Source organism: Dasypus novemcinctus, chromosome 5, assembly GCF_030445035.2.
Source record: "Dasypus novemcinctus isolate mDasNov1 chromosome 5, mDasNov1.1.hap2, whole genome shotgun sequence".
Taxonomy (NCBI): Eukaryota; Metazoa; Chordata; class Mammalia; order Cingulata; family Dasypodidae; genus Dasypus; species Dasypus novemcinctus.
The window spans coordinates 17,556,892-17,582,572 of record NC_080677.1 but is presented as its reverse complement, the minus strand read 5'-3'; the positions used below and the strand labels follow the sequence as shown (position 1 = coordinate 17,582,572).

General features: G+C 39.2%; 1 protein-coding gene across 4 annotated transcripts in view; it reads left to right on the top strand.

The window, feature by feature from the left end:
* Window positions 1–25,681, top strand: part of SUGCT (succinyl-CoA:glutarate-CoA transferase) — an 808,774-nt gene that overhangs the window by 770,777 nt on the left and 12,316 nt on the right. Inside the window, exons 14-15 of one of the 4 annotated variants that reach the window (XM_058296754.2) lie at window positions 702–776; window positions 1,134–1,741. The exons of the other annotated variants lie outside the window; for them this stretch is intronic. Coding sequence (XP_058152737.1) covers window positions 702–776; window positions 1,134–1,186 — 128 coding nt within the window. The 3' untranslated portion in view covers window positions 1,187–1,741. The remainder of the gene's footprint in view (window positions 1–701; window positions 777–1,133; window positions 1,742–25,681) is intronic. 4 annotated transcript variants of the gene reach the window in all.

The following is a 25,681-nucleotide window of genomic DNA, read 5'->3' as shown; positions in this document are numbered from 1 at the left end:
GTCACCTTATCTGTATTTCCACTTATCCGTGGACCCACCTTTGTGAAGCAGCCCAGCCTGATCTTATTGGATGTGGAGAAAATTTGAAAGAGATATGAAATGGAAAAAAGACTAAAATAGAAGTGAGAGTGTTAAAGAAACTGAGAAATATAGTGGGAGTAGGCAACTAGAAGACAAATGGGAATAAGAAAAGAGGAAGAGTAGGAGAAAGGTCAGAGAAAGTGAAGAATCGGTAGGAGGAATATGACCAAATGATCCTGAGGGACAGATTATGAGTCTTCTCGGAGGCTCTGATGGCTCTAAGGGTTATGTTTATTTCTTTGGCTGCAAGGAGAAAGCCAAAAGCAGGCCTTGATTTGAAGTTTCTCATAAGTCACTACCATAACAGGCAAGCCCCCAGATTTTCTAGACCTTCTTATTTTGCATCAATAAATATTTTCTGCTGTTGTATCACACTAGTGATGATTTTTACCATACATCCTGTCTGAATTTCTTGGAACAACCCCCTTTTAAAAACTTTAGTACCAGAAATAATCCCACTGGATAAATCAATTAGGTCTTAAAAATAGAACCTTTGTTAAAAATTTCACTGGTTTCTCTTCTTGTGCTGGGTTCTGACACTGACAAATTATCACCAGGTTCTTCTCTTAAAGTCCTATATACATATATACCAGGACCACTGAGATCTTTTCATTTGATAGTGTTTCCACAGGCAAACATATTTCAAGTGGATTTCCTACTGTGGGGATTTCAAAATCGAGTGCTGGAGAATGAAGGTAGAAACTGTAATTTTATATTTGTACTCAGCAAATGAAATTTCTCCTCACATGATTTCTTTTTCCTCCACCCAACTCTACTATACGATACTGCTTAAATATGAGTTGGAAGGGACAGATTTTGTAAGCATTTGAGACCTTCAGTTTCAGTTTTGAGAAGAAAATGGGGCTCTTAATAAATTTTCTTCCCTACTTTCCCCTCCTCTTTCCTTCCCTCCTTTCTTGTTACTCTTTTTATTTTATTTATTTATATATTTATTTATTTGTTTTTGTGAAACAGAGAAGGGAAAGGGAAAGAGACATTATCTGTAAAAAGGTGGTATTTATATTTAACATTTCGTTTCCTTTACATTTCAGATCTGGGATTCAAATCACTGTGGAATAAGAGAAGAGCCAGACAGCTTTTCTAGTCCCATGACATTACTCTAAGGCCTCTTGACAGAGTTAAAGCCAATTTGTTTCCTGGTTTATTATCTAGTTACTAAATGATAACCAACATTTACTGAGCACCTACTGGCTGCCAAGTACTGGGGATAAAAAATGAATAAGCATTAGTCCATTCCCTAAAAGAGCTTATACTATAATGGTGATGATTGGGTCTTTGCAGGATTAATGCAACTATTCATGGGATGTGGAAGTTTTTAAAGAGAGAAATGAGAAGTGGATAAAAAGTTTTCTCCCACCCTCACATTCAGGCTCATTACAAGTAGCTAACTATATCTTTAACTTTCCTCTGTCTAGAGAAAGCAAAACATTTTCTGTCTCCAAGCAAATGTTTCCGAAGCAAAGAACTTTGCTCACGGCTATAAAGCTGACTGATGTTCTTAAAACCCAAGGAGGGAGCAGATGTGGCTCAAGTGGTTGGGAGATCCCTGGTTCAATTCCTGGCCCCCGTACCTAAAGAGAAAAAAACAAACCAAGAAAATCCAAGGAGTCTGTTTCCCACTTCAAAGCTGAAAAAAAGGGTGCGCAGCATTATGTATGAGGACATCTTCTTAGCCAGTCTTTATGTCTTATAATACCACCATCTTCAATTGAATATGGAAGGTGAATGTGGAATATGGTGAAAATGGCAAGTATGGAAGAGGAAGAGAGACACAACAAAATTTGGAAGAAGAGAGGGGTTGTTGCCAGGCCTCGAAGTGGCATGTGAGCCTCTTACGCTCAGTTTTATAGAATTCAGACTAATGGTGCAAAACTAATTGCAAAGGAAACTCGTAAACGTAGTCTTCCTGTATGCCTAGAAGGAAAAAAAAAATGTATTTGGTGAACACATGGCCTTGTTTCTGACCTGGTAGTACTTTTATCAAGTTTGACAGTGATAAGAGTCCTAAACAACATACAGGTAAGGTCTGGCACTTGTTGGAATACTGGCTGCCTTGATTTAGCATTCATTGATAAGAGTTTTAATCCGTACACTTAGTATTTGTATCATTTTATTGCTTGAGTAAAGAACATATCTAGGGTTTCTAATTTTCTGAGGAAACCTAATTTGAAGGGTATGGCATGGGTTAGAGAGATCCCTCTTTTTTTCTTGTTCATGTTAGATCTCCTCACTGTGCCAATTATATGAGAAAAAAAAGCTAGGTATACTAACTTTCCACATGAGCCAGGGACAGAGTCTAATATAGGTTCACTTTGTAGATTGTCTGGTCGGTAAACAGCCTTGGCAGGTCCCTCACATGTTTATCCTTATCCAAGCTATCTGAAAGTGAACACATTTAATCTTCCCCATTAAAGGAAGCCTGTTCTTACTTAGATCAAGATTACTTAGGTACTTGCCCTCCCAGCTAGAACCTCCATCAAGCCTCCAAGGTGTGGGAACCTGCTTTTAAATGTTAGCATTGCTACAGAGATAACCAAATAACTATATGCGAAAAAAATAAGGAAAATTAGGCCATCCAAAAGTTTCAGCATTATGTATTTTTCCCCAAAAGTTCATTTTTTAAGTGCCTGTAGAGAATATTAGTAAGAAGGAAACTTATGCTCAAAATATAAAATCATAATAAGTAATCCAAACACTGTATATTTTTGAATCCTCATTGCACAGCCAGTTGTCTCTAAGTTTTAAATGATAGTTGGGGAAAGGACACCATCAAGGATTACTTTTAGCGCAAGTAACAGCTGGCTTTGAAATTAATTTGATATACTCTATAGGAGGTACATATACATGAGGTGAAGTAATTCCTGGAATCCTTCAACTGATACAGTATCTTAAAGTTTAGGGCAAAGCATTTAGTATTCAGAAAAATTACACATAAGATTGTGTTTTATGATTTTTTTCCCTGGGAATGTATGAACAAGCATTACAAGCATGCTACACACCTGTAAGACCTAGCATTATGGTAGGTAACTAGGGAATATACACTACATTAGAAAGAAATCTGCACAATGAATCAGGAAGAGAACAGCTGGGGGAAAAATCAGATGGAGGCTTGGAGTGATCTGTGGAAGGTATTTGAGTTTGCTGTAAATATTTTGCAAGCATTGAGTGAAGAAGCTAGACCTCTGGGCCTCACAACTAAAATCAGGCTTGCTTCAGGCTGGAGAAATGGTTTTCAGAAAGCACAGAGCTCAAGATAAAGAATTACCATTTAAGCAGTATTTGGAGAATGCTGTAATTCTGACTCCGGGGTTGTTTTCGAATCACCCACGAGACATCAGAATTCCCAAGAAATGGCCCCATATTCCCAGAGAGTTTAGCTTCTGAGTGCCCTGCCTTTTAGCAACAAGTGCACAGGAAGAGAAAGAAAGAGTATTTCTCTGAAGTATTTAGTAAGTGCTGAGAAGGAAAGAGCCTTCGCCTACCCTCAAGGCACAAAATATGAGCAATATGGTGAGTAACTGAGAATTTGGCCAAGAAAATAAATGTGTTTGAGGTTTGGACAACTGGGAGGCACATTTGTGTTCTCTCACCCCAAATACTCTTGATTTTCCTATCTTAGTTTTCTTCTTGCACTTTTTGTTTCAAATCTTTATGTCATGCGTAGTTTAAAAACAAAACAACAACAACGAAACAAGAGTTGAATTAAAAAGACTCTTCATACAAACAAAGGAAGAAGCTCAGTCAGCGTGGGCCACCATAAAAAGCAGGGTGGGGAAGGGGAAAAAGCCTAGCGAATAAAAACACAAAAACACAGATTCTGGAGCAAACTCAGAAGAGCGGGTCAAGTGAAAACCCACAAGTGCAAATGGCAAAGGATCAGAGGTGATGGGGCCTGTGGGTGGGAGGCGCTGGGAGACATCCCGCCATGGGGAAATTCCATCACCATCAGGCACCTGCTGCTTTAAGATTGGAGCCTCAGAAAAAGAAGGGAGCAGCCTTCCGTAGCTCCGGGAGGAGGGAGGCAGTGAGCGAAGAGGCTGACTCGGGTCACAGACAAGAGGCAAACGGAGCTGCCCACCTACACCACCAAAGTGCTGTTTCTCTGCGCACAGCCTCGGGGTGACACTGGTTTAGCGCTCCAGGGCGTTCTGTGCTGCAATGTGCAAAGCTCCTATTTCCAGGGAAATCAGGCAACGGAAGCCTGGATCTGTTGCTAACCGCCAGGATCGTTTCTCCTCAAGGGCATGTCCAGGCCTGAAGTCTGGGTCCTGATCCTCTCCTCGTCTCTGTGGTGGGGACCCTGGATCTGCTCCTGGGGTGCCCACCCTCAGGGCCAGGGGCAGTTTTAGCCATCCGGCTCTCCATCCGTCCTCAGCAAGGCTGGCGAGAGGAAAAAGAGCCGCCGGGACTTAACCCTCACCACAGCAGTAGCAAAACTTCCCCACGCCCTGAAAACCATCCAGCCACAGAGGGCCTCGCTCGTCCCCTGGGGGATGCACGTGGCCTGGACGCTGCCGGCAGCACGGACCTTGCCTGCTCTAAGCCAGGCTGGCAGCAGGCTCTTAAAACCCAATCCCGTCCTTTCACGTTAAGGTCCCCGCTGAGACTGGTCAGGTCGTGGCTTCAGGAGTCCTGCCTGGCTCCTCACTGGGAATGCGCCCTCTGACGACTCTCATCTCGGTGGAGCTTTCAATCCACACGTTGCCTGTGCTGTGAAGAACATGAAATAAAAATAAAGCAGATAGTTGGGGAATGAGGGAGCAGGGAAATAAAAGGACCCAGCAAGAATAGCTCGAGTGTACAGTTTTACTTTGCAGGAGAAGTGGATGTGCTTGGCAGTTCATGAATACTTTCCAATCTCAGGAAGCTGGATGGGTCTCCTGGAAAGTGAGGCTGCCCCAGGCTCCAGAAACTCCTCAGGGTGAGGACTCCAGCGCCCCCTTTAAAGGCCCTTGTTGGGGATCGAGCAGTGGATGGAGTCGGGGGGTACTTTGGGGTTCCTTCCTGGCCGGAGCATTTTCGATGCCAACATCTAATAAAGCTAGAGCATGGAACGTTCCTGCCTTTTCTCTCCTATACCTGAACAGAAGCAGAAGAATGAAAGGAAGGAAGGGATGAAGAAAGGATTCCCAAAGAGCTGGTATGTCAGGATTTCCAAAGCGCCCTCAGTTTTGTCTCCTCCTCCTTTTATTCTTGTTTTCTAAGCTGTGTCTGACATTAGATAACAATGGCAATCTTGAGAACACCCTGTTGAGGGCAAAAAGCCAGATGCAAAAGGATACCTACAAAACAGCACCATGCATAATAATAAAAGTTTAAAATTTTTCATGGGTTGCCATATGACCTGGCAGTCCCACTGCTAGGTATATGCCCAAAGGGAGAGAAAACAGGAGCACAAACAGATACTGTACATCAGGGTGTACAGCAGCATTCTTCACAGTGGCCAAAAGCTTAAAATAACCCCAGTGTCTATTACCAAGTGAAGGGGCAAACTGTGGTGATATAATAGTCATAAGACAGAATGAAGTTCTGAGACATGGTGCAGCGTGGAAGAACCTTGAAAATATTACACTCAGAGAAATAAGCAAGACGCACAATGATAAATATTGTATGATGTCACTTAGAAGAGATGAGTAGAAATAGAGAATTTGCAGGACTAAAAAGCAGATTAGAGGTTACCAGAGAATGGGGGGAGAGGAAATAAGGGAGGTATTTGTTTGGGAAAATTTTTTAAAAAATTAAAATATGCATGGGAAGTATATGTATTAATACAATAATGGTAATGGCCACCACAACCACAGTACCTAAACTGTATGGGGAACTTTCCAGCTGCCAGGAACTGTTCTTATTAACTCACCAAAACCCTGGGAGAGGCAAGAGTTTTGGGGTAGAAGGAGCATGACTTTAATTGTATTTGAAACAAATACCCACAAGTTAAAAATTTGGGTGGAGGGTACATGGGTGTCAGTTATTTTATTTGGGGTAGTGAGTATGTTTGAAATAGTTCATAATTAATTTTTTTTAATTAAAAAAGCAAAAAGAAAGAAAACAATAACCGAAAGAAGCTGCATGAAGAATTTCTCTGGAATCCCCCTCAGATGCACACAAAGCACGTGCTGTCTCAATCCCTGTTGAGGGAGCATGGCCCCCGCAGACCTTTAAATGTTGCAGGGCCCCTGGTGCAGTGCTCTCCCTCTTCTCTATGCCCACTCCCCACATGCCCGGAGCCTGGCCCTCAGCCTGGCCCTCTGCGGAGGCCAGTCCCTGCGCTGCAGGGGCATGGCTTCCATCTCCACAGTCACCCGACGGCTATCTCAGATGCACCCTGCTCAGAGGAGAACACTGATTTCACCCCAGTGTCGGTGTCTCCACAGTGTTCCTCATCACAGTAAAGAGCATCACCTTTCGACCAGAGACCGCCACAGTAGTTTCTTCCTCCGCTTCGTCCTTTCTCTCACACTCCACAGCCAATCCACCGGCAAATCCTCTTGGCTCCAAATTCAAAATATATAGCAAATCGAAATGCAGCTCCGCTGGTTTTTGCTACCATTGTCCCAGTACCATCATCTCCAACCTGTACTGCTGCCACTACCGCCTCATGCGAGCCCTGCTGTCACCCTGTGCCACCTCAGTCTTTTTTCCACCTGGCTTCATGAGACCCTCAACTGCTCTGCTCACAATGCTCCAAGGGCTTCCCTAGAACCAAGTAGAAAGTTCTGTGAGGGGTCTGCAGAGTATGCCCAAATGGGCCCCTGGTGCCCTCAGTGCCTGTCCTCTCCCTGCTCTCTCCACAGCAGTTGTGATGGCCTCTTGCTTTTCCTCAGCCAGGCTGAGCATGCCTGTTCCCTCTGCCCAGAGCCTCTTACCCGAAATTTCTACATTTCTCTCCCATCTCCTCATTCAGATCTATGCTCAAATGTCACCTATTCAAAATGTCACCCTATCTAACAGCCCTGTGGCTTTCTCACCCCTTGCCCAGATTCATTTTTCTAGAACCATGGCTGGCACATAGTGGGCATTCAACACACCTTTCTTGAATTAGTGGATTAATACTGTTTTTGAGAACCAGCTGCTTCCAGGTTTCACACATTGATTCATTTGCACCCAGAACAGTCCTCTGAGGGAGTAATATTGTAACAGCACAAATGACCGAGGCTTAGAGAGCTTACACAGGCCCTCATGGTATAGATTCTGAAACTGAAATGTGAATCCATTTCTGTTTAATCTTTCCCCTATACCACACTGTATCCCTCAAAGGAAGAGAGCAAGAAAGCAACTTTTACCTATCTACTATATGTTGCCAGAGATGGAGCTAGTCACATTTACACAGTTACCTTGATTTTCAAAAATAGTGTGAGTCATAAACATTTTCTCCATATTAGCAAAGAGAACCCTGCACCTTATAAGAGGTGAAGATTTAGCTTAAAAATCACCATTTCTTAAAGTGAGAGAATGAACCCCTGGCCTGCCTGCACTTTCTGAGTTACATCCACCCTGCCTGCCGAAAACTTGCCTTTTAGATTTCCCTAAAAGGCCTTCTACCCTGTCACCAGCATAGGCTTACCCAATGTTTGCTGTCTTCTGTGTGATTCCAGCTTTGTCTTCTTCCCTCTTCTCCCTCCCTCCCTCTGGTGCAGGGACCTTTCTCCAGAACTTTCACCTTCTACTCATCGCTTATGCCTGCTGTGGTCTCAGAGGAGCAATAGCTTTCGTGGGCCACCCAGAAGTTGGACAGAGGAAAACAGGTTAGGTCAAAGAGAGCGAGTGGGAGGACAGCCAGTGCTGGAAGACAGACAGTGCCCAACTTGCAAATGGGTTTGTTTGCTAGAACTTCTTTGAAGGGCTGTCATGTGAAACTTGAAACACATTTCCCCATAGAAACAATATGATCAATGATGGATAGGGTCTTGGGGTCATTCATGAAACTCTGTATAATGTAAATGTCCAGCCAAGATACTACTAGATACTCATGGAATTATTGAACCTCATTAGAAAGTCAGCATCAGTCACAAGCATTCTCTGGGAAAATGCAATTTTGAGTTCCAACTGGGGACACCAAGAACACATCTGCTCACATTACCTCCTCAAGCTCCTAATTCTGTGTGGGATTCTCCTTATCACCACCCCTCCCATCCTCAGCATGAATTCACCAGGGCTGCTTGTAGGCATCAAGGGAAGTGGAGTGCGCTGGGCATTTTACAGAAGAGAAGTAAAATTGCTCTGACTCTGGTTGAGAGGCTCCAGGGGGCTCCAGGGCCTCTCTGTGGAGGGGTTCTCAGGGAGAGCAATAGCTTGTTCTTAGACCACGGGCCTGGTGACCATGTGGCTCCAGTTTCAGGAGGGGAGCCCGTGGTGGGGGACTTGGGGGATGTGGTCCAGTAACAGGAGCAGGCACAATAATGGGAGAAGGATGTGTCCAGATGGTAGGGCGGCAGTCACGATGCAGAAGGGGCCAGGCTGTCCAGGGAGTTTCCTGATAGCTTCTGAGACTACTGATGAAGCCAGTGGCAGTGCAGAGTCATGAAAAGTGTCCCCAACAGGAATTAGACCCTCGCTTTACCCCCTTACTTGGTGGGTAACTCTAAGTAACACACAGCCTCTCAGAGCCTTATTGTCTTCTTATGTAAAATGGGAATAATAATAATTACCCTCCACATCACAGGATTGTTGTGAGCATCGAATGTTAGAAGATTGTGAAAATGGGACAATTCTGTATCCTATTCAATGCTATATTAATATTATACTCAGCAAGGTATATGACTCATGTATACTGGTCTGTCTGTTCTCCAAAAATTAATATTTCAGGTACTTTAGGACAGAACAACTAAGAGGAACAGCTACAGTCTTTTATCTATCAACTGCATTGTTTCACATTCCCAGCAATGGAGATCTAAAGAGAAAGGTTTCAGCCCAGAGCCCCCTGTCCCAGGCCCTCTTTGTTTCTCTCCCGTCCCACTTCAGCCTCTCCATTGCTCAACTGAGCTCTTTGCTTGGGCCCTTCAGCCCCAGACAATTTGCATGTTAGCTGAATACTCCCTCCCTCTATCAAAATGTACCTTCCAGCAGCCTGTGCTTTCTTTTGTCCCACTGGAGTAGAACCCAGTAAATTATCATTAATTTTTCACCCCATAATAATAATCAGATGGATTGCATTATTGTTTCAGATTCATGAAAGGAGGGGAAAACATTAACCTCTGAGTGTAGGAACATTGAGCTCAGATAGGTTGCAGTTCTGAGACCCTGCATATTACAGGAAACATTGACAACCAGAGGACTCCCCTATTTGGAAATCATTTTGCCTCCTACTGCTGAATTGTTTCACCTCAGTCTGTGATGTAAAGTTCCCTATGTCGAAAGTCAACATGGACTTGACCGGCTCCTTTTTTTTTTTTAAGATTTATTTATTTATTTCCTCCCCTTCTCCCTGACCCCGGTTGTCTGCTCTCTGTGCCTATTTGCTGCGTGTTCTTCTTTATCCGCTTCTGTTGTTGTCAGTGGCACAGGAATCTGTGTTTCTTTTTGTTGCGTCATCTTGCTGTGTCAGTTCTCCGTGTGTGTGGCACCATTCTTGGGCAGGCTGTACATTCTTTCGTGCTGGGCGCCTTTCCTTATACAGGGCGCGCTCCTTGCGCGTGGGGCTCCCCTAGGTGGGCATGGCACCCCTGCGTGGCACGGCACTCCTTGCGTGCATCATCACTGCATGTGGGCCAGCTGCACACGGATCAAGGAGGCCTGGGGTTTGAACCATGGACCTCCCATATGGTAGATGGACGCCCTATCCACTGGACCAAGTCCATTGGAAAAGGCAACCTATTTTGTAATTTGCCATCTCAACCTGTGTTCAGACACTAGTTAGTTGGCCAGATTCTCTGTTTGAAAGCTCCATACTTCATTATATCTTTTGAAAATTGATGTCATGGAGCATGAACCATTTTCAAGTTCTAAGGGACATTAAAAATAATTAGTTCCTGCAATATTTCTCAGGAGCCTTTCTTTAGGATCATGGCACACACCTGCTTTGGGATCAGGTGTGGCAAATTTTCCTGTATTTGCCTTTAGACTGAATGAGTCAGGAGGAGATTTAGTTCTAAAGCATCCCAGCTGGACAGTGGTGAAAGAAGTATTTAGAACACTGAGTTCTCTCCCACAGTCAGTTCAAATAGTTTTGCATAAGAGGTGCATTTGGTGGAGGACTGTGGCAAATACCAGACTCATTAGAATTCATTTAAGCAGGACCCCACCCTTTGTTATTGTTTGAAAATCAATGGAATCATTAAAAAACGTTTTCAGTATTGTTTGAATATGAAATGCATAGAGTCACCCACTGTGAGTGCCAAGACTATAAGTGCATCTGTCAGTTCTCTGGGGTTGGTGAGTTGTCTTCTGTGTTGTAGAAGCCGCCCTAGAAATCTTAAACTCAAAAATTCCAGCATCTGCTTTTAACTTCCTGGGAAAGACAAAGTGTATTGTTGGAAATTCAATAAAATCTCGATTACCATATACGTCTTTGTGGGTAAAACAGAGAAGCAGTGACTGGATACCAGTTCTTGGGCTGATTTGTGAGTGATTAAACCCCAGCCGTGATGACTAGTGGGCTGGGGGTGGGGGGGGTGAGGGTTTTCCCAGGTCAGATCCTTGATCCGCATTTTCCACATTTTTATCAGTCACCTGGAGAAAGTTTATGTGGGAGATTTCACATTTGCATCTGACATGAAACCATGAGGGTTGATGACTTTGCCACCAGAGTATTCAAAACTAGGCTGATGGCCAACTTCACGGGGATATTATTAGAATTTGGATGCAAAATGTTTCTAATTAGCTGGAGCAGTGGGCCACATTAACCAGATTGCAGGGTTTTGTTTGACTAAAAACTCAGAGCAAGTGAACAGATCTGTGTGGTGACTGAAAATCAGTTTGTGATTTTAGTCTATAAAAATAGAGTTATAACGTCCAGAATAAGGGAAGAGATAAGCCTTGTCTATTTGAGCACCTGGAACATGACATTTAATATTCGTGCAACACCTTGACAAAGGAATTTACTTAGTGGTTGTACTGTATATTCTTATTTGGTTTCAAACTTTAAAAAATATTAACCTCTTCTGTGATTTGAAGTAAATATTCAAATTACATGATGTAAATAGTCATTATAGTATTTATTATACCATTATTAAGCCCTCTGGCCCAGGCAATTCATTTATAACTTCTCTGTGTTCCAATTTCAAGATCCATTCAGTTTGGTTAGAGAAATATTCAGTGTCTTTCATTTGGGGAAACCCATATTATTGAGATGAGATTTTAGGTAGGAAAGATATGGAGTAAAAGATCAAAGGCATTAATCAAATATAAATTTATGCGATTCTTTTGTCTTCTTATAACCTTTTAAAAACATTTTATTCTGAGATAATTGTAGATTTCACATGCAGTTGTAAAAAAAACATCCTTTCATCCATTTCCTTCAATGATAACATCTTGCATAACTGTAGTATAATATCACAGACAGGAAATTAACAGTGATACAATGCACAGACCTTATTCAGGTTTCACCTGTTTTACATGCACTCATTTCTGTGTGGGCTTGTGTCTTTAGTTCTATGATATTTTGTCATGTGTTGATTCGTGTGCCCACCACTGCAGTCAATATACAGAATAGGTCCATCTTTTATAAGCATGATCACTTCACTCCTTTCCCCTGTCCATATTAGTTTCCTTGTCAAACACTAATGGTTCTCCATCTCTACAATTTTTTCGTTCAAGAATGTTATATTAATGGAATCATACAGTGTGTAACCTTTTGCTTTATGATTTGTCACTCAACATAATTTCCTTAAGATCCATCCCAGGATTGTGTGTATCAATACTTCATTCCTTTTTATGGCTGAATAGTATTCCATGCTATGGATATAATAAAATTGAACTTATTCACCTCTTGAAGGACATTTGGTTGTTTCCAGTTTTTGTTATTATAACTAAAGCTACTTATGAGCATCCATGACAAGGTTTTTGGATGACCATACGATTTCATTTCATTTCTCTGGGATAAATGTCCTGGAGTGCAATTGCTGTGTCATATGGTAAACACATGTATAATTTTGAAAGAAACTACCGTTCTCTTTTCCAGAGCCACTGTAACATTTTACATTCCCACCAGCAATGTATGAGTGATACAGCAATTGGTATCATCATTATTCCTTAGTTTAGGCATTCTGAGATGAGTTTAGTAGTATCTCATTGTGGTTTTAAAATTTGCATCTCTCTAATGGCTAATTATGTTGAACATCTCTTCTCATGCTTATTAGCCATCTGTATATTCTCTTCAGTGAATGTCTGCATCTTTTGCCTGTTTTCTAATTGGCTTGTTTGATATTTACTGTTGAGTTTCGAGAGTTGTTTTTTTAAAAAATATATTCCAGACATTAGCCCTTTGTTGGATATATGGTTTCCAAATATTTTCTCTCAGTCTGTAGCTTGTCTTTTCATCCTCTTAACATGGTCTTCCACAGTATAAATATTTTAAATTTTGATTCAGTTTATCAGTTTTTCCTTTTATGGGTTGTACAAGAGTAAGAACTCTTCACTGGCCCTAGAACCCAGATACTTTCTATGTTTTTTCTAAAAGTTTTGTAGTTTTACATTTTACATTTAATTTTGTTATCCCATTTGAACTAATTTTTTTATATGGTGTGAGACATAGGTTATGGCTTTTTGTTGTTGTTTTTACAGTTTATCTTTTCTCCATTGAATTGTTTTTGCATCTTTTTAAAAAATCAGTTGGACATATTAGTGTAAGTCTATTTCTTGGTTTGCTCTTATGTTCCATTGATTGAATTTTCTATTCCTCTATGAATACCATGCTTTCTTGATTACTGGACCTCTAGAGTAAGATTTAACATTGGGTGGAGTGATTTCTCCCACTTTATTCTTCTTTTTCAAAATTGTCTTCACTATTCTAGACACCATGCTTTTCCACATAAAATCTAGAGTAAGTTTGTCTATGTCTACAATGAAAACTTGCTGGGACTTTGCTAGTAATTGCATGTGCCATCAAGAAAATGGACATCTTTACGATCTCCTGACATAGTTCCTCTGTTTATCTAGGTCTTCATTGATTTCTTGTATTAACATTTTGTAATTTTAAGCACACTGATTCTGTAGATGTTTTGTTAAATTTATACATAACAATTAAATTTCCTTTGGGGCAGTTGTAAATAGCATTGTCTTTTTAAAAATTTCTGTTTACACTTTTTTGTTGTTGTTGTTAGTACATAGAAATGTGATAGTTTTTTTCCCCTGAGTTTATTTCATATCCTTTGACTTCAATCAATGGGCTTATTAGTTCAAGGAGTTTACGTAGATTACTTGTGATTTTTTGCATAGAGAAAATGATTCCATCTGCAAATACGAACAGTTTTATTTCTTCCTTTCCAACCTATATGCCTTTTCCCCCCTTGCCTTAATGTAATGACTTGAACTTATACTTCTTTGTTGAATAAGAGTGGTGAGTGCAGATATCCTTGCCTTGTTCCTAATCTTAGAGGGAAGTCTTTTATCATTGACTCTGATGGTAACTGTTGAATTCTGTAAATACTCTTTATCAAGGTGAGGAAGCCCTTCTCGATTTTTCTTACAATTCGGTGTTAGATTTTGTCAAATGCCTTTTCTACCTCAATTTATGCGATCATGATTTTTCTTCTTTAACTTATTGATTATGATGGATTGCATTGATTGATTTTTGAATGTCAAACCAATCTTGCATAACTGGAGTAAATCCTACTTGGCTCTGCTATATACATCTTTTTATACATTGCTAGATTTTGTTTGCTAATGTGTTGTGACAACTTTTGCATCTAAGTCCATGAGAGCTGTTGATTTCTAGTTTTCTATTTTTTGTGTTGTCTTTGTCTAGTGTTGCAATCAGGATAATAATGTTCTCATAAAATGAGTTGGGAAGTGTCCCTCCTCTTATATTTTTTAGAAGATATAGTGGAAAATTCATATTAATTCTTCTTTAAATGTTGGGTAGAATTCTTCAGTGAAAACATCTGTCCCTAGAAAGTTCCTTTTTGGAAGATTTGAACTTAGGAATTCAATGTTTTTAATGATTATAGCACTATTCGTATTGCCTATTTCATCTTTTTTGAGTTTTGGTTGCCTGTGGTTTCTAAGCAATTGGTTCATTTCTTAAATTGTTGAATTTATAAGACTAAATTTTCATATTATCCTTTTAGTGGTTACAGGATCTGTAGTGATATCCCTTGTCTCATTTTTTATATTGGTGATTTATATCTTCTCTCTTTTAATTTTTGTCAGTTTTGTTACAGATTTATCAATATTATTCATCTTTTTCAAAGATCCATTTTTCTGTTTACTTGATTTTCTGATTTTCAATTTTACCAATATCTACTCTTATATTTATTATTCCTTTGCTTCTGCTTTCTTGGGTTTCTTTTTCTTTTTTAGTTTCTTACAGTAAAAACTTAGATTATTGATTTGAGATCTTTACTCCTTTCTACTATAAGCACATAGTACTATAAATTTCTTCTCATAGCACTGCTGTAAGGGTGTCCCACATATTTTGATAGGTTGTATTTTTATTTTCATTTAGTTACATGCAATTTTTAAAATTTCCTTTAAAAATTCCTCTGGCCCATGAATTATTTAAAAGTACCTCATTTAATTTCTGAGTGTTTGGAGATTTTTCATCTATCTTTGTATTATTTATTTCTAGTTTAATTTCATTAGGATCAGAGAACATAGTAAGATTTTGTTGTGGCTACCCAACAGGATTGAGGTCCACCCAAAATTTGATTCAGATATTGGGAATGAGGATAACAAGCATACACCATAGGGTATGAAAAAGTTTGTTACATACTGAGTCTTTCTGGGGAGATCAGAAAATGGCTTGAGAAATAAGAGAAGGGGATTTGTTTGGGTTTTTCGTGGTGGTTCAGAGGTAGGGCTGGAGCAAAGTTTCTTGTATATGCGTGAGGGCTGGGGCTTGTGTGGTTGGACTGTCTCACTGGCACCAAAGGAGGGGCACTCCAGCTGTGTTATTAGCTTGTCCAGATGTGGGGAAGTGGGGAAAGGAGGAGGAATGAGGCTTAAAGAGGTCAGGAGTAAAACGTCAACAATGGAGTCGGACAGTTTATTACAGATTTCAATTCTTTTAAATTTGTTAAGGTTTGATTTATGGCCTAGAATAGTTCCACATAGGGGAATATTGTATGGGTATTTGAAAGAAAAAAGTGTATTCTGTTCTTGATGGGTAGAATATGTATTTCACTAGAGGTACTGTCAGTTGATTGTACTGTTCAGATCTTCTATATCCTTGCTGATTTTCTGTCTAGTAATTCTATCAGTTGCAGAGAGTAGATTGTTAAAGTCTCCAATTATATTAATAGCTTATATTTGTCTGTTTCTCCTTTCAGTGTTATAGTTTTTGTTTCATGTAATTTGGGGCTATGTTGCTTGGTGTGTACACATTTACAGTTAGTTTGCCTTTCTGATGGATTAATCATTTCACCATTATTTAATTTCTCTTGTGTCTCTAGTAATTCTCTTTGCTCTGAAGTCTGCTTGATCTGATATTAATATAGCTGCTCCTGTTTTCATTAATGTTTTCATGGTATGTCTTTTTACAACCTTTAGTTTCAACCTACCTATTTCATTGTATTTGAAATGAGTTTCTTTTAGATAGCATATTGTTGGGTCATGTGTATTAATTAACTTTTTTCTGCTAATCTCATTCTTTTAATTGGTGTATTTAGATAATTTACATTTAAATAATTAAGGATATGTTACAGATGAAGAATATCATTTTATTATTTATTTTCTGTTTCTTTCCTCTGATTCTCATCCTTCTGCTTCTCTTTTCTTGTCTTTTCATGAACATAGTTTTAGAATTCCATTTTGATTTATGTGTAGTGTTTCTGAGTATAACTCTTTGTATAGATTTCCCTTAGTGGTTACTCTGTGTGTTACATCATACATACATAAAAATTGATGGTCAATAGCAGAAACCCTCAACTCTGTTCTTTGCCATGCCTTTTATCTTAACGCCTAATCATAACTCAGTCATGCCCAGATACAGATCAGATTACAAGCATAATCCAATATTTCTTTTTGGAATTCATCAATAATATTAAAGTGCTACAAGCACCATATCAGGCAACATTATAATTTTTGCTTCAATTATCAAATATAATTTTTAAAATCTATGGCAATAAAAATGGCATATTAAATAACGTGTTTTATCCATTTTTTTTTAAAGATTTATTTTTATTTTTTTCTCTCCCCTCCCCCCCAGTTGTCTGCTCTCTGTGTCTATTTTTCTTTTTTTTTTTTTTTTTTAATTTAATTCCCCCCCTCCCCTGGTTGTCTGTTCTTGGTGTCTGTTTGCTGCGTCTTGTTGTCTTGTTTATTTGTCCGCTTCTGTTGTCGTCAGCGGCACGGGAAGTGTGGGCGGCGCCATTCCTGGGCAGGCTGCTCTTTCTTTTCACGCTGGGCGGCTTTCCTCACGGGCGCACTCCTTGCGCGTGGGGCTGCCCCACGCGGGGGACACCCTTGCGTGGCACGGCACTCCTTGCGCGCATCAGCACTGCGCATGGCCAGCTCCACACGGGTCAAGGAGGCCCGGGGTTTGAACCGCGGATCTCCCATATGGTAGACGGACGCCCTAACCACTGGGCAAAAGTCCGTTTCCCATGTTTTATCCATTTTAATATTCTTATCTCCTGTTTCAATTTTAAAACCTTCTTCTGTTATAGTTTCCTTTCTATTTAGAGAATTTCCTTAGCCATTTTTTAACAGTTGGTTTACTATCAATATGTTCTTTTAGTTTTCCTTTTTCTGAGAATATCTTGATTTCCCCTTCATTCCTGAAGGATATATTTTCCAGGAATATCATTCATGGTTGTCATTCATGGTTGACAACTCTTGTCTTTCAGTGTTTGAAAAATGTGTCACTTCCTTCTAGTCTTCATGGTTTCTGATGAGAAATCTGTCTTTCCAATTGTTTTACTTCTATAGGCAAGGTACCATTTTTACCTGACTGCTTTCAAGATTTTTTGTCTTTAGATTTTAGAAATTTAATTATTGTATTAGTCAAGTTCTCTAGAGAAACATAACTGGCAAGATATGTATGTGTATGTATATATGTATATATGTATATATATGCATATATATGTATGCATATGTGCATGTAATAAATGTGTGTGTGTGTATATATATATAATGTAGATAGTATGAGTTTTTTTAATAGGAATCATCTCATGCAACTGTGGGAATGGGCAAATCCAAATTCTGTAGGGATAGGTGCAAGCTGGTAACACTGTTGAAGGTTTTCTGTGAACTCCCCAGGAGAAACTGGCTGGTTGAAGTAGGGGTAGAAATTCTCCCTTCTGTCTACTGAAATCATCACTTCACCTTTAAAAGTCTTCAACTGATTAGATGAGTCTTCTCTCTTTGTCAAAGGCCATCTCCTCAGTTGATTGTAGATATAATCAGCCAAAGATACAATCAGTTTACTAATGACTTAAATTCACAAAACATCCTCACAGTAACAATCAAGCCAGTGCTTGCTTGACTAAACAACTGGACACCATAACCTGATCAAGTTGACCCATGAACTTCAACATAACAATTATGATTTGTCTTGACAGGGATTTCTTTGATTTTTTCCTATTTGAGGTTTATTTCAGCTTTTACATCAGTGTATTTGTCTTTCATCACATTTGGAAAGTTTGAAGCCATTATTTATTCAAAACATTTTGAACCCACTTTCTCTTTCTTATCTTTCTGAGATTCCAATGACATGAAATCTTTTTTGTTATTGTCCTATAAGACTCTGAAAAGCTCTTAATTTTTCTTTTACTCTAATTTCTCTCTGTTGTTAGGTGAGTAAAGTCTATTGATCTGTCCTCAACTTCACTGATCCTATCCTCTGTTATCTCTATTCTACTGGTGAGCCCATCAGTAAGTTTCTTTCTTTTTTTAAAAAATTTGTTATTGTACTTTCCATTCTACAATTTTCATTTGGTTCTTTTTAATAATCTCTATGTTTTTATTGAGATTTTCCTTTTTTTCATTTGTTTCAAAAATTGTTTATTGAAGCATTTTAATGTTGTCTGCTTTAAAATCCATGTTAGATAATTCAACATCTGATTCATCTTGATATTGGCATATGCTGATGGTCTTTACTCAATCAAGTTGTGATTTTCCTGGTTACTGGTATGATGAGTTATTTTTATGGTATCCAGGACATTTTGAACATTATGTTAAGAGACTGTGGATCCTATTCAATCTTCTTTTTATTAGCAGGCAATCCCCCTTTGGAGTATGGCATAAATGCCAGGTAAGTGTGTATGATCAGCTTTCTGCTGAGCTTCCCAAAACCATCACAGAAAAAGTGGAGCCCTCTCTCACATTGCCTCATTGCAGATGGGTGAAGTGAACGTTCAGCTTCCCCCTTTTCCCTGCTGACATATCCCCAACAAAAATGGTTGTTGCCTGAAACTGGGGTGTATTTTAGTTTCCTAGGCTGCTCAAAGCAGATACCATGAAATAGTTAGCTTTTACAATGAGAATTTACTACCTTACAGTTTGAGGCCAAGAAAAAGTCCAAGTCAAGGCATCAACAAGGCTGTGCTTTTCTTGAAGACCAGCTGCCTGTGATCCTTGGTCCCTCTATTGCATGGCAAGGCACAGAGTGACATCTGCTAGTCTCTCCCTTCTCTTCTGAGTTTCACTGCATTCAGCTTCTTGCTTCCATGGCTTTCTCTCTATGTCTAATTTCATTCTCTTATAAAGGACTCTGGTAAGAGGATTAAAGTCCACACCATTCACGCTTTAACTGAGATAACCTCATCCAAATGTTCTACTTACAATAGGTTTACACCCATAGAAATGCATTAGCTTTAAGAACATGATTATCTGGGGTACATGCAGTTCTGAACCACAGCAGGATATAAACTCAGCTCTCCACTGGGCTCCACTGACATCAGGGAGGGAAGAATCAGAGGGCAGATTCACTTTTTTTGCTGTAGAGTTAGGGTGTTGGCTTTGCTCCCTGCTGGGACCTGCTAACAATGGGGAAAGGAAATAGGAAAGGAAGGGTGAAGCATAGTAGTGCATAACTCCACCTTACCCTAACCCATTCAGTCTCATTGCTGCTGAGTGAGGATGAAATGTCAGCTCACTGCTGGGCTTCCATGACACTCCCTTAGCAGGGAATAAGAGCAGAGCAGTGTTTGGTTCAGTTGGATGGGAGAATGAAAGATCATCTCTCCCCTTCATCCTGTGATCACGTTCAGGTGGGGGAATCAGGAGCAATGCCAGCTTCTGCAGGGGGTGGAGTGGGGTGGAAGATCAGCTTTCTACTTGGCCCCATTGAAACCACAGGTTGTTGGGGGAGGGGGTTTCCACTGGTGTTTTTAGAGTAGGACAGATATTGCCAAAAAGTTTTTTGTTTCTGTTTGGGTAACTTTTTCATCTGTGCTTGTTGGTGGTTTTGGGTTGGAGACTCCTGCAGAGCCCTTCCAGGATATATGGAAAACAAGAAAACTCAAGGATCTCACTGAATGTGTCATTCCTCAAGTCCTGAGATTTCTTGGAAGTCTACCTTCTTTCCACCAATCAAATCTTCTTATGCATGTTTGTTGTCTTATATCCCATGTGTTTATAAGAGGATGGGCCTGGAAGGAATGGGTCTATTCCACTTTTTCCATAATGAGAAGTTCAAGGTATTGTTTTTTATATAAAGCTTTTTAAAAATTTCATCTTCTATTTGCTCATGGTAAAATGAACAGCAGCCCTTCAAGAAGAGTTCTCTCTGAACAGATTTCAGATGAAATCCTAAACATGAGTTCAAATCACTGCTCTACCCTGAGGAAGAAACTCAGTTGCCATTGTACCTGCCCTTCAGACATTACAGCCTTAATTATAATAAGAAAAATCAGAAAAACTAACAATCTTTAAGAGGTAACATATGCCCGACCCTGGTTAAGTAATTGGCAGTCATTCTTTCATTTAAATATCCTAAAAACTAATAAACTAGGTACTATTATCACCCACATGTGAAAGATGAGGCTTAATGCTGAAATTCACATACCTACAGAGTGGCATGGCTTTTCCAACTTACGAATTTAAAAATACTTCTGAAGTGATTATTCAAATTCAGATAACAAGCCCTACACCAAAAGATTCTGGTTTAGCAGGCATAAGGTCTGCCCCAGCAATATACTTTCTCAGCTGGACAAGCTGGGAAAGTCTGTGGTAAGAAGCACTTTATTCACACTTGGACAAACACAGCACTGAGGCAACTATCTTCTCCTCGATAAGCCAGCTCCACCACTAAGCGATGGAGAAAACCAAGGAAACCTCTTCTTTTTAAGAGAAACAGGCAATTGAGGATTCCCCTCCCCTGCTGGGTGGTTCTTTAACATGATCAGTGGGGTTTATTTCATGGTCACAGCCACACCACTGGGCTGGGCAACTAGGGCTCATTCCAGAGTGGCTACTTGGATGTTTCTTGAATTTTTGGTTTTATAGGGAACAAACTTGTGGTTGTCCTGAAAATATATATCATGTATTTGGATGTTTCTAGCATTATAATAGCATAACAGCTCTTTTTATAGCATACCAACTACTAGATTCTTTTGCAGTGTACAAAAATAGTCACTTTTTTCACATAAACTATTTTATACTTCTTCATGTAATTTTTAACATGCAAAAACTTTCAGAGAGAGTATATTCCATGGAGATTGAAACTTAAAATTCATTATTGTTTTAATATTTAGACTTTTTCTTTCATGGTATTAAAAATGTCACATGAAAGTCTTCTAATCTGACTATTTCTCATTCATTTATCTATGCAGTTTTGTTAAGGATACAGATGACAACTTATCCCTGTATCTTTGCTCATCAAGAACTTTCTGTGATAATCTACAAATCATTAACTGGGACCATGTCTTCTGATTTTCTGAACTTTGTGGGCTTAGAGACCTAATAACAATTACATTTTAAATTTGGTTCTCCTTGCTTTGGAATACATGATCATTTAGATGAGGAACAGCTAATTTGAGGTTTATCATTGTGCTATCTCTGTTTAAAAAAAAAAGCCTGAGAAAATTATTGGCTTAATTATGATTACAAAGGAAATGTTTAAACTACTCCTAAGAATAATCACATTCAAACAGAACAAGCACTCTTTGTAGTCAAAGAATTGATTCACTAATTATAGCCCACTGGTATCTTTTATTAAAGTAGAAAACTTATTAAGGATTTACAAGATATTCCTGGCCCTAGTTTCATTTGTTTGTAAGAAACATTGTGTTTCATAGTTTTCATTTTCTTAAAATGGATTGTTACCCAGGAAAAACTAATGAAGTCCCAATATGAAAATAATGTCTTTCCACTGAGCATGAACTGAAGATATCCTAACACATTTCATAGGCAAGGACCAACTCTACCCGTAGAGGAAGAAGAGAAACGAGTTTATGTTTTTGGAAAATGTGCAAAGCGCTCCTTGGGGAGACAGAATATAACTCATGAATTTAATTAATACATAAAAAAATAAATGACCATCTTCAAATTTACAATGAAACTGTGAAAATGAAACAGCCCTTTAGATTTTCAGTAGCAATTAACCCTTTTCACTTTGTGTGGCAAATGCTTTTAAATAATTCAAAAGATATCTGGGAAAGAATAATCACAGAATTAATGTGTTAGAGAGCATTCTATAAGCAACAACCTAAATAGTTAATAAGTAGAAAATGGAAAAAGGAAAGAAACAATAAAAGAAAATGTTGGTATATCAGGACAGACATGCATTATTATTATTATTATGTAAAATTTGCAACACTGTAGTAAAGAAACACATGGGAAATAAAGTCAAATTAATGGAAATTGTAAAAAGAATAGCCTTATATAAAACATATTTTTTCAAATAAAACAGTCATTAAAAATGTAAAAGAACTTAAGTCCTTTCAAGAAGAAATAATAAACATTAAAAAATATCTGACAGTGTTTTCCTGACTTCTTTTACATGGTTCAAAGAATCTTTCATATTATTGCTATAATAGAAAATAAACTTCTTAATAAGGTAAATTAAGGTAAAAGAGACCATTTCCCTTCATTCATGCATTCTTTTAAGAAATATTTATAGCTCATTCCAAATGACTAGCATCTGGGCATATTCTGCAAACAAAACAGGTATGGTTTCTGTCCCTGGGGTGCCGAGACCTTCTCCTGAACACCTGTTTTTACCTAACTTATAAAACAAATCTCTATACCCAAATTTCCATACAGCGGCTAGAGCATCTCATCCTTGGAACACTGCAGAGTGTCTATCATCATGGGTAGCAAAAGTGCAAATTGCCCATTAAGGTAGATCAGATGCTATGATTACAAACATATTGCATTTAACAGTTTTTCTTTGCCTGAATCTATTTTGGTTCAAAGTCAATAAAAGTGCTTCACCTTGCTTTTAGCTTGTTTGACAGGATTTCTTTTGCTAGAATCTTGAGATCTGTGGTAGTGCACACTTTGTATTTCATGGTTTTCAAAAACTGGAAATTGGAATTCAGAGCTTAGTTGACATAAACCTGTCATTCATTCACATTCAGCAAATACTTATTGAGTAAAACAGGCACAGGTCTCTGCCCCGTGAAGCTAACATTCTAGCAAGGGGAGATAGATAAAGAATAGTAGGCATAAGTGAAAAGAATTATGGAAAAAAGAAAAAGTAGAGCAGTGTAAGGGGATTTCTAAGTGGCAAGGTGAAAAGCTGAACATGGTAGTTAGTTAAGGAAGGCCTCATTGAGAAGGTGACCTTTGAGCAAAACTGGAAGGACTTGAGGGAATGGTCCAAGTAGCTCTCATGTTCTCAGCAGGGAGAGTGTTCCAACCCAAAGGAACAACTGGAGCAAAAACCCAAGGCAGGAATTTGCCTGTGAACAGCAAGGCCAGTGTGGCTGGAGCATAGGATTAGGAGGGGTGAAAGCTGTAGAGGAGATCAAAGGGGAGGCTTAGTGGGAAGGGGAACTGTTATTAAAAATTATAGCCCATTGTCAAGAGTGAAAATGGGAAACCTTTGCAGAATTTTGAACAAAGGAGCAACATGATTGACTTAGATTTTAAAGGGCGACTCTGGCTGCCATGTTGAAAATAGACAGCAAGGGAGGATGTAGGTAGGAGATGTGGTAGGAGGCTATCAAAGTAATCCAGCAAGAGATGATAGAGGCTAGGACCAGGCTGGTTGTATGAAGTGTCTGGATTCAATGTCTATTTTGAAGGTAGAGCCAATGGGATTTGCTGATGGATTGGATGTGGGATATGAGAGAAAGAGGCAAGGATGACTCCATTGTAAAATCTGGTGCAAAATATAATCTGAAAGCCTTGATCTTCCTTTACTTCTATCGCTCACATATTTCTAGTGGCCTATTTCCTAATCTAAGAATCTAGTGGCCCTTTTTTCTCATCCATTTAGCAATTACATATTGAACATGTAACACGCAGTAGGTGCTTTGGAGGATGCAAGGTAAGCATCTTCGTTTGTCAGGGATGCTTAGACCAATAGCAAATACTGGTTAACTTAAGCAACAGCAATTTATTGACTCACAGTTTTGTAGGGTAGAAGTCCAAAATCAAGGTCTCAATAGGCCATGCTTTCTCCTGGAGTCTTTAGCATTCTGGTATTGGCTTGTCGCAATCCTTGGGGTTCCTTGGCTTGTATTTCTGCCCCCATCACTTGGCAAACTGCCTCTTTTTGTGTCTGTTCCTCTCATTTCCACTGACTTCTGGCTTCTACCTCCATGTCCAATTTCCTTTGCTTATAGGAACTCCAGTAACATGGATTAAGGCCCACTCTGATTCAATTTGACCTCATCTAAATATGATCTTCCAAGATCCTATGCACAAATGAGCCACACCCTGAGTCATCTTAACATATTTAAAGATACTGTTTACAAATGGGTTCACACTCAAAGGAATGGGGTTTCAATAGAGAGTGATGTTCCTTTGGACTGTGGAAGAAAGGAGAAAGCTCAATGTCAACTTAGACTTGAACAGAGCTTTGAGAATAATGTTGCCTTAAAGCTCACCTGTCAGAGATGACATTCCAGGATGGCACATGTTCAGGCTCAGTATCAGATTCAGGGAGGACTGAGTTCAGTTTGACTGGAGAGGAATATCTGGGAGAAATAAGACTGGAAAACTATCCTCATATTGCAGAGTTCTTTGAACCACAGAGGTGGCAGAAATTATCAGAAGGGTGGGATGTTTGAGAGACATTTCAGAGATAGGACTGCTAGGCCAGCCAGGTGTCAAAGATAAGGCTGAGAAGTAAAGAGCAGTTGTTCAGAGGATGGTCATGCCAAAAACTGAAATAAGGGAATAGAGAGAAAGGGACATTTCCAAAAAGCTTTTCATCTGAATTGAACAGGCAAAGTGAAAGGGGAAAACTAAAATTAATTCTTGCTATAAAGATGTATAATTAGCACATCTCCACTTTCTCAACAACATGTTTGGGGGCCTAATTTCCTTGATCCTCTATTGACTGGGACTGTTATTGTGATTTGTGTGACTCTCGGGAAAGAAAAAAAGAAGATGGTGGATATAAGGCTGATTCATTCAAGACAGAGGTTGAAAAGTCCCCCAAATTTTTACTAAATTACAAAAGAACTTCAAAGGTTTACAGAAGAACCTCCCAAAAATTATTTGAAGTAAGAACCACAAATAACCACCTGCTCCAGCTCCATTCAGTTCCTCCTCTCAAAATTGAATCAAAATACAATCTGGCCTCTCTGACTGGAAACTTCTTCCGGTACTTTCCTTAATGGAGCACAGAGGCAGAGGAGGTGAGGAGAAGGTCACTACTTTGAAGGTCTATGAAGCTTAAAATGTTCTGGCTACAGGCTTGAGCTGAACCAATTTTGTTTTCCATGGTGAAATCTAACCAAACAATATCTTGGGAATGTGCCCAAAGAGCTTGCATTGAAGATTTGAATTTTAGAAGTGAAAGAAGAGGAAGAATTGATTACTTTGGCAAAGAGCAAGCACAATTGTCAGCAAGGTATTTCTTCACCCTTTCTAGAATTTTCATAAGTGTTGAAAATAATGAGAAGCAAACGCAAGTGTTGGAAGGAAACGTTCAGAAGAGAGCTTCTTCCAGACCAACATTTTTCAGAGATCTCAGCCAAAGGTTTGGGTAGCAAACTTTGAGGGGAGACAGCTTGTTTGCTAATGAATATGAATAGCATTTCCTTGTGGACCATGTATTTTTCCAGGAGGAAATGGAGGGTAATCTATTATGACATTTCAATGGGTTGGAATATGATAGATAAATCAAATACAAGTTGCCCTGTTTCTTTTTCAAATGAAAGATAAATGTCTTAATGGATTAGCAATCATGAAATATATAAGTATTTATAATACAGTACTGCTTTATAACACCATCTGCCAAAGAGTGGTATTTATTCAGCCACTGATATGAGAACAGATTTTCTTCCACATTATGCAGGGGAAGTACAGCCTAGTGTTAACGAGCATTCACTTTGTATTTACCCAGCCTAAATTCTAACGGAAT